Source organism: Tupaia chinensis, unplaced genomic scaffold (genome assembly GCF_000334495.1).
Source record: "Tupaia chinensis unplaced genomic scaffold, TupChi_1.0 Scaffold000484_1, whole genome shotgun sequence".
NCBI classification, from domain to species: Eukaryota; Metazoa; Chordata; class Mammalia; order Scandentia; family Tupaiidae; genus Tupaia; species Tupaia belangeri.
In genome coordinates, this window is record NW_006159996.1 from 435,517 (window position 1) to 443,911 (window position 8,395).

General features: G+C 57.2%; 2 protein-coding genes across 4 annotated transcripts in view; both read right to left on the reverse strand.

Moving 5' to 3' along the window:
* The window catches only part of SLC23A1 (solute carrier family 23 member 1), a 19,070-nt gene extending 14,732 nt beyond the window's left edge, over positions 1-4,338 (reverse strand). The window contains exons 1-10 of one of the 3 annotated variants that reach the window (XM_027774823.1): positions 4,222-4,304; positions 3,830-3,933; positions 3,512-3,646; positions 2,920-3,077; positions 2,138-2,226; positions 1,900-1,967; positions 1,541-1,584; positions 1,283-1,403; positions 883-1,039; positions 458-605 (exon numbers count right to left, since the gene is read on the reverse strand). In XM_027774823.1, coding sequence (XP_027630624.1) covers positions 458-605; positions 883-1,039; positions 1,283-1,403; positions 1,541-1,584; positions 1,900-1,967; positions 2,138-2,226; positions 2,920-3,077; positions 3,512-3,646; positions 3,830-3,913 — 1,004 coding nt within the window. In that variant the 5' untranslated portion in view covers positions 3,914-3,933; positions 4,222-4,304. Of the gene's footprint in view, positions 1-457; positions 606-882; positions 1,040-1,282; positions 1,404-1,540; positions 1,723-1,899; positions 1,968-2,137; positions 2,227-2,919; positions 3,078-3,511; positions 3,647-3,829; positions 3,934-4,221 lie in introns of all 3 variants that reach the window. The other 2 variants (XM_027774822.1, XM_014590801.2) reach the window with 2 other exon arrangements.
* A 2,846-nt stretch (positions 4,339-7,184) lies between these two features.
* MZB1 (marginal zone B and B1 cell specific protein) overlaps positions 7,185-8,395 on the reverse strand; it is a 5,995-nt gene continuing 4,784 nt past the window's right edge. The window contains exons 2-4 of the mRNA XM_006156183.3: positions 8,073-8,197; positions 7,659-7,769; positions 7,185-7,543 (exon numbers count right to left, since the gene is read on the reverse strand). Of these exons, the coding sequence (XP_006156245.1) occupies positions 7,387-7,543; positions 7,659-7,769; positions 8,073-8,197 (393 nt within the window). The 3' untranslated portion in view covers positions 7,185-7,386. The remainder of the gene's footprint in view (positions 7,544-7,658; positions 7,770-8,072; positions 8,198-8,395) is intronic.

Genomic DNA, 8,395 nt, shown 5'->3' on the forward strand with positions numbered 1-8,395 from the left:
TAGGGATGGCAGGTGGCGGGGCAGTTGGGAGTGTTGAACTCCCATATGGCTGACCCAGGTTCAAATTCCTGACCTGGCGGCTTGCTTTCTCTTTTTCTCTCTCTCTCACTCTGTCCCTCTCAAGTCAAAATTTAAATATAAATAAATAAAAGTATATATATGAGGTGTGTCTCACAGGGTGGTTTGTGGAATGCAGAATGCACACCCAGAGCAGGGTGCATGGAAGTGGGCGATGGCTGTAGCTCCCCTTGGGGCCCATTGATCTCAGCTACTCCCAGCAATGCCAGCGTAAATGATGGGAGCAGGTTGCTCCCATTTGATCGGAAGGAAAATGAGGCCTGGAGAGTGCTAGTGATTTGCCCAAGTCTACATCTCTGGGACTGAAGCCCTTCCTTATGTCTGCTTCCAGCACAAGCGCTGAGTTGGGTCAGCTGTGAAAGAGGACAGGTGGGCATACCTGTTGATAGCATGTACTGGAGGGGGTGGGGCCCCAGCCAGGCGGGCACAAGCATAGTAATCGCCAATGGACTCAATGATGCCTGCTAGTGTCGCACTGAACATTCCCAGAACAGCAGCCACGGTCACTGTAGGCAGGCCCCACTGACCTGGGTGGGCAAAGACAGGAGGGTGGGTGTAGTGAGGAGATTCTGGTAGGTCGGGAATGGGCAGGGCAGTACTGGGGCGAGCATGGGTAAGGAGGTCTCAGGCTGGGATGGGAGCCAGACAGTTGTGACAGCTTATTTGGGTCACTCGGGGTCATGGAGCGAGAGCGAGGCTGCCTGGCACACTACGAATGGGCAGCTAATCTAGTGATTGTCAGCTGGATTGGGGTTTCCTGGTGGTCTCAGTTGCGGGCAGAGGGGCCAGAGCGGGGTTGCTCACAGGGGTAGGGGATGCGGATCCAGGGCGCAATAGCCATGATGTCCCCACGGGCATCAGTCCGTGCTTGGAAGCCATACGCTGCTGGGTCCGTGGGTAGCACGTCTGTCAGGGTCAGGATGTAGCAGAGCAGCCACACCGTCATGATGGCCAGCACAATCTGAAGCAGAGCGAGCAAGGGGCGTGCTGAAGGCCTGAGGTCTGGTCCAGCCAAACCTGTTCCAATGTCAGCCCTCACTGCCACCCCACCCCCTAGCCTTCGTCCCAGTTTGGACATGGCCCCCACACCCACTCCAGCCCCTCGCTGGGCCTTTCCCCTCTCTGGCTCTAGCTCCCATGCTCTCCCTGCCCCTGCCCCTGCCCCTGCCCTAGCCCCAGGCCCATCTGCTTGCCAGCTCCTCACGGGAAACATCTTGAAGATCTGAATCCGGAAGAAAGTGAAACCCTTGCCCCAGCGGTAGACAGGCAGCAGGAAGGTGAGGTTGCGTAGGTACTGGGAGAAGAGGACGATCAGGAGAATGGAGCTGGAGGCAGAGGTACAAAGAGGAGGTGGCTGGTAGGCCAGTCTGGGGCCAGGAGCCAGGACTAAGGGTGAGGGGGGGGGACGTGCAGAGGATGGAGGGCTGTGACTAGGCGGGGATCAGGCCTGGTACCCACTCACCAGGCCGAGATACCCCAGTGCGAGCCAGCTCGGTCACCAGCAGCCTGGAAGACAGACAGGCCAATGAGGGAGACAGTGGGGGTGACTGTGAGAGGCCCAATGTAGCTGAGCAGGGCTCCAGGCAGCCCCATGAGTCCAATGACCACCTCTACCATGCTGGATACCATGATTGCACCCTGGACCTGAAAGGGCAAGAATCAGGTATAAGTCACTATGTAAAGGCCATGGCCTGGTTGCTAGCAGGATGAAAGCTCCTGACCACCTCCTCCATCTCCTCCAATGCCCCAACTCAGCAGTGGTCATCACTGCCATCTGGCCCCCTGCTCAGGTCCCACTTCTACATGTGCATGCAAACCCACCTCCCGCATCCTTGGGTGCCAGATATGAGACGTGTTCAGGGGCAGACTCCAGTTACCGTAGATCTCCTCTGGGGACAGAGACAGAGACACACACACATCATACACACATGCAGAGAACAAGATGGGTTGGGGAGAAGATATTAATGCACCCTGACACCTAGCCTTGGGACAGCGGCTCAGACCTTCAAGCCCCTGGGCCTCTACACTCCTCCAGCACAGCCCCCAGAAGTGTGCCCACCTTCTGGGGGGCATTTCCATCTCTCCAGGGCCAGGATGGCTTTGGCTGGAACCAGAAATGCAAAGGCGCTGGCCTGGAACAGTGGCAGCCTGGAGAAGAGAAACAGCAGCAAGGGGGAAGGGGGAGGTTTGTTAGGGAGGATGGCCATAGAGCTAGGGAGACCGGGAGAGGGACAGAGACGCAGAGGGACAGGTGGAGGGGCAGGGCAGAGGGAAGCCCTTGAAGCCCAGGCAGTACTGTCTAACATTTTTCCTGGTCCAAAGAAGAAAACAAACGGAGCCTTTAGCTCAGAACCTGCTCCCTTCCCCTCTCAGCCCCAGTTCTGCGCTGCGATGGCTGGCGAGCACAGAAGACAGCTCAGTTCCGGTATCTATACCCTGCTAGCGACCTCCTCCGGTCCCTCACCCCCAGCCACTGACAGCTGTCCTTTCACTAGCTAGGTCTAAGGCTGTGCACAAGAGATGGGTCACCAGGAGGACGGACTGCTGAACAGGACTGGAAGTGGGCTCTTGCCGGGCAGGGAAGCAAGTGGTCCTGAGTGTTCGAAGGGCTTAAGACGGGAGAGTCCAGCTAGGACACAGTTTCTTAGACTCACAGACTCCTTGTCCTTGGGGACACTGCCTAGCTCATGGGTTGGCCCTGGAGGTAGGAGCAGCAGGTGGGGCAGCTCGTACCTTTTTTGTCCCACGAGTCCTCCAAGAGAGGCCTTGTGCTTTCGCTGTGTGGATCTGTGTGAGTGTGAGTGTGAGTGTCTCAGGAGGGCCCAGGGCAGGGAAGCTCACCGGATGCCCAGCGTGGTCTGGATGAGCGTGGTGATGCCCACGCAGGTGAAGATGGTGCCGATGAGCTGACTGACCATGTGCTGGTCACGGCCCACACACAGCGCCTCGGCCAGGAGGAAGGGCACAGCAATGGTGCCACTGAAGCATGTCAGGTAGTGCTGGAGGCAAGGGGGGTGCGGAGTGCTTGAGGCAGGTCCCAGGGAGCCCTGAGGGGGTCAGGGCAGCCCACCTCCCATTTCTCATGCCTGCTACCATGGCCTGACCCTGGGCTGCCTTAGCCGTGTCCTCCTCAGGACCAATGTTCTCCATTGAGGGTATCCACCCTGGGGGGCACTGACTCCCGCCCCCTGCCCCAGTTATCCCTGGACTTCTGAAGAGTGAGCCCAACACTGGCAGGTGTCACATGCCTACAGGGGTTGATTCTTTCTTAGGGCCACCAGCTTCTTCCCCACCCCTGCTCTGTGACAGTCACTGTGCTGACTTAGATTTCTCCTCCTGTTACCCAAGATGACCTGATGGCAGGAGAGGGGCTGGGATCTGTGAGGAGCATGTGGAGTGGGGGTGGGGACACCCTGGGAGTGGGAGAGCCCACCTGGAAGCCTAGCAGGATGCACAGGTACCAAGGCGGCACGTCCTCGATCTTGTACAACATGTCAAACGTGGGCTCTGTGGGCCGGGATGTTGGGGAGTCCCTGGTGAAATTCCCTGCAGAGCCCAGGGACTCATGCTGGGGGTGGCAGAGAGAAGTAGCTCAGGGTGGGGTGATGAGGACAAGCCAAATCCATCCTTCTCAGCATCAATCGGGTAGCCTGAGTGGCCTCTCAGCTACTCAGCGTGGGGTGCAAACTTGAGTCCCCAACCTCCCCCACAGCCCATCCACCTGGCTGCCACTCCAGGTGGCCACACTGACCCTCTTCACATTGGCTCCTGCAGGGAGGAGTCCCCTGTGCTGGCTTCTAGAGCCCCAGGACCTGGGCATTCTAGTCAGGGGCATGGGCTCCTAAAGCAGAAGACCTGGGGGCACCAGGAAGGGGAACTGAGATGGGTCGAGATTGTGGACAAGCCCACTCTATCCCACCTCTGCCCCTGGAGGTCCTTGGGGTGTCCCTGGTGGGAGGTTAGACCTGTACTGGCCTGTACTGTACTTCCCAAAGCTGAAGTCTGCTTCCTTCCCAACTCCGCCCCATCCCCCAACTGCCAGTCACTGTCAAGTTCACAGACACTCTGTCTCTGCCTTCCCAGGGAGAAGGCCTGCACCCCGCCCCTGCCCAACCCCACCCAGCTCCCACCTATCCCCAGCACCTGCGTCTGGCCCTGGGGGTCCTCCTGGGCCCTCATCTCTGGGGCATAGGTTTGAGCAGTTCCTGAGGAGAAGAGAGAACGACTCTATGAAGTCCAAGAAGGACTTTACTCCACACATCGGACATTGTTCAGAGTAAATCTGTAACCAGATCCTCAGCTCCAGATTGCGAAAGGGGGATCCGGGTGGAGGTAACGTATTAACCCTGGCTGCAGTTGTAAAGGCCACCCGGCCTCTGTGACACCTGCCTCCTGTGCACTCTTCCTCAGTGGCTCCTTAGCCTGCGCACAGGACCTGTCTTTGATTCCCAAGAAAGGGCCAGAGTCGAGGCGTGGGGGTGGACAGTCTTGGAAGCTGACCAAACCCTGGGTGAGGTGAGACGAAAGGGAGTGGAAATGGGCCCTTATTATGTCACACTGGTATGAGGCTCTTTCCTTCATCTCCTCCCCTTTTTATTATTATTTTTTTTTAGTTTTGCTTTAGGGCATGTCTATTTGCTGGAAAGGGACAGAGAATGATGGAGAGAGAAAGTGAGAAATCACCCTTCGGGGGTATGGCTACACAGCAACCCCTTCTCCATTCTCCTCTGGGATTTTCAGCATACACATCACATGCACATCACATGCACCTGGTGTGTTTTGTAAGATGCTGGGTCTAGGACTTGAACCACACAGTCAGGTATGTGGGATCCAGCTGTCTTAACCACCATGCCACTGGCTGGTCCATGCCTCTATTTTTTTTTTTTCACAGAGACAAGGTCTCACTATGTTGCCCAGGCTGGGTACATAAGCCTCCTGCCTCAGCCTCCAGAGTAGCTGGGATTGTGCACATGCCACCATACCCAGCCTCCTTCCCCATTAATAATGACATGTTCACCTTCATCATCCTCATTGCAGCTGTCCTCATTACTGAGGAACGACTGCATGCCGAGGGGCAGCCACGCTCCATCCTGTGTAGCCCCAGTCCTGAATGTTAACCCCTTTTACAGCTGAGGAAACAGACCCAGGAGATGTCATTTGACAAGGCCACACATGTAATAGAATTCTAGAAAACCAGTCCTCAAATCCAGATTGATCTGAACTGCCCTTCCACCACCACCCCTCACCCCTTGGGGCTCCTAAGACAAGAAACAGCTGGGCTTCTGTGCACGAACTGTTCAGGTTGGCTTGGCTTGGCCTGACAAGGATTTCCTCTTCTTCCCTCTCACCCCTCACCCTCACCAGCCAGGACCAGCTCCATGGTCTATGGGTCCCAGCATAAAATAAGAATATGGAGCCCTCTGCCAAAAATACTAAGAACAGTAAAACAGAAACAGCAGAGCATTAACTGCCCACCAGGCCTTTGAAGCACTGGACACTGTGTGCCTGCGTGTCACACAGCCCAGAAAGCCAGACTCATGCCCGGCCTGTCTCCCCTCCTGACAGGCCCAGCCCTTGGGCTGAGGGCTGCCAGATGGGAAGATGGGGAGGGCCCGAGAAGCCCAGCTCCTCAGCTGGTGTCAGTTGGGCCTGGGGTCCCCATTCTGCTGCCCTCTGGAGCCCCTCGGCCTTGTTGCCAAGCTTCGTAGTTCTGGTCTTCTCCAAATTCCCCCCCCCCCCCCTCGAGTAGCACCAACAGCCCCACAGCCCTAGGCACCTACTTCTGGGTTGCTGCGCCCACTGCCAGGCCCTGCCCCGAGGGCTTATGGGCAGCACAGTTCTCCAGCTGGACAGCAGCTTCATCCCACAGTCCTGGATCCGTCTGCCTGTCCGGCCTTCAGCCTGTGCTTCTGCCCCCTGCTTGTCCTCTCCTCTCCCTCTTGGCTCACATTTCCAGGTTCCCGAAGTTGTCTGACCAGTTAGAAGCCTCCTCAGTACTTTCCTCCCCACCCTCTCCTCCCAGTACTCTCCAGAGGGTAATGGGAACACAGCCCCACTCCTCACACCCACAGCTCCTTGGATGCTCAGTCCACTCAAATTGCACAACGCACAGAGACAATGCCGGGAAGTTGCACATGGTCCCAGCTACACAGGTGCAGACTCTGATGCAGTCTCTCTAGGCCACTCTAGGTGAACACTCTAGGTGGCCAGAGTGCCACGTCACAACTCTGCTCCACACCCTGTATTACTGACAGCTCGGCAGGTTCCTTGGGGCCTGGCTTTCTCCCTAGTATCTAGGGCTTCTTTTCTGGGGTGAAGGCCAGGGTAGAAGGAACCTCAAGCAGATCTTGAAACAAGGAAGCTGGCGTGCTCAGGGCCTGCCTAGGCCACCTCCACTCCTCCAGCCCCTGGTCTTCCACCACCAAAATCTGAATCCCCTCCCAGTCCTGCCCCTACTCAGCCGAGGACCTGACCTGACCCTGTTTTGTTATCTAAACCTGTTTCTGCAACAAATGGGACTTCAAGTGTCTGTTTTGTCTACCTTCCAGAGCTTCATGGGATCAGAGACACTCACAAAACTGCAAGCTGTAGCACCCCACGGACCCAGGTTCCTAGTCCTAGATGGGGCCCAGAGCTTCATTCCTAAAGAAAGGGTCCTTGGCCAGAAAAATTTCTGGAGAGAGCAGGACTAAGAGCCACGATGCTCAATCTGGCTGGTTCCAGGAACCCTGTCCACCCTGCCCCAGGCAGGCACCCAGGGCCCAACCATCTGAGCTGGGGTCAGAGACAGAGTGTGGACAGTGAGCAACCGCAGGGCCTAGGCTAATGAAATGTGTGTCCTGGGAGGGCACAGATAGGACAGGGTGGTGTCAGCAGGCATGGGTATTTGGTGGCCACCTACAGAGTTGTCCTTGGTTTTCTCTTCTGTCATAATGGATCTGAAGACTTGGGGTGTCACCATCAAACAGCTCGCTCACACTTCCAGCTGGAAAGCTCTCTTCCTTTGGCGAAGTAGTGAGATGTGTAGTCGGACCTCTCTAGGAAGCACTTCAGCAGAAACACTGATGTCTGCCCTCCCAGCCCCAAAGTACTGTTTTCAGAGGAGCTGAGGTCACTGGGTTTATTTGAATCTAGAGGGGAAAGCTTGCCCCCCCCCACACACACCAGACCCTAATGCCCCAAAGCTGGAGGGGAGAGGGAGTGGCACACAGAGCAGGCCTCCCTGTCCTCAGGCAGCAGCAGGAAGGAATGTGAGGATCCAGACGAGGCCTCAGCTTCTCTTCAGGGAAAGGCATGTTCATCAGAAGACTAGAGCTCTTCCCTTGTGACTGGCACTTCCTCTGAGCAGGTCCCTCGGGGTCCTCCACACAGCAGGGCCTCCAGAGCCCCTAGGCCTTGTTTGTGGGCTTCATAGATCTGGTCTTCTCCAAACTCCCCCAGATAGTGAAAACATGTGGTGGAGAGCCTGGGGGAGCCCACCAAGAGTCTCAGACTCTGCCCAGCCCAGAAGGCTGATTTGGGATAGGGGGGCCAGACCAAGGGTCCAAGGGCTCCATCTCACTCCCCACCCTCATCATCACCTGATGGGCCAAGGGCCCCCTGTGATCATCACGCTGATGCTTGGCTCTGGCCCCTTGCGAAGGCCTGGGCCCACCAGACGTTTCACTTGGTTCAGTTCTTGGACTCCATAGCTGGTGGCAGTGGGAGAAGAGAGGTATGGCATTGGTGGGAGCCAGCCAGGAAGGGACCCGCCTCTATACCAAGCATAGTGCATTTGGCATTTGCTGAGCTCACAGCGGGAAAGTCCCTGGTTCAAGGTCACAGTGACCTTGTCTGCTGGCCATCTGTCCTCCCCCTTGCCCCGGCTCGAGAGCCCAACTTGATGCCCACCAGCCCTTTCCCTGGGACCAGAGCCCTAGTGCGCGCGCAGTGTGAGTGGGGAGTGGGAGCTCGGCTGCCGGTGGAGTGGGGTGGGTGCTGGACTGGTAACTCACTCCTGCCAGTTCTGGGAGCAGCTCTGGTCCAGGACGTCCGTGTAAACTGACTCGGTCAGCTCCTGCCGCCCCCTGGAGTCGGGGTTATTGAGCTTGGCCTCTGCCTTTGTTAGATGTTGCCACATCTGGAAGGAGAAGGGGGGGCAGGGAGGCGGGGCTTCAGTTGTGAAGAGGAAGGAAGGACAGGAGCCTGAGGCTCAGGGGATGGGAGCCATCTGAGCAGGAAACACCTGTGGGGCAGCTGCACCCCTCCCCCAGGTACCCAAAGCTGGGACCAGGCCAAGGGAGGCCCATCCACTTCCCTGGGATGGGACGGGGCAGGA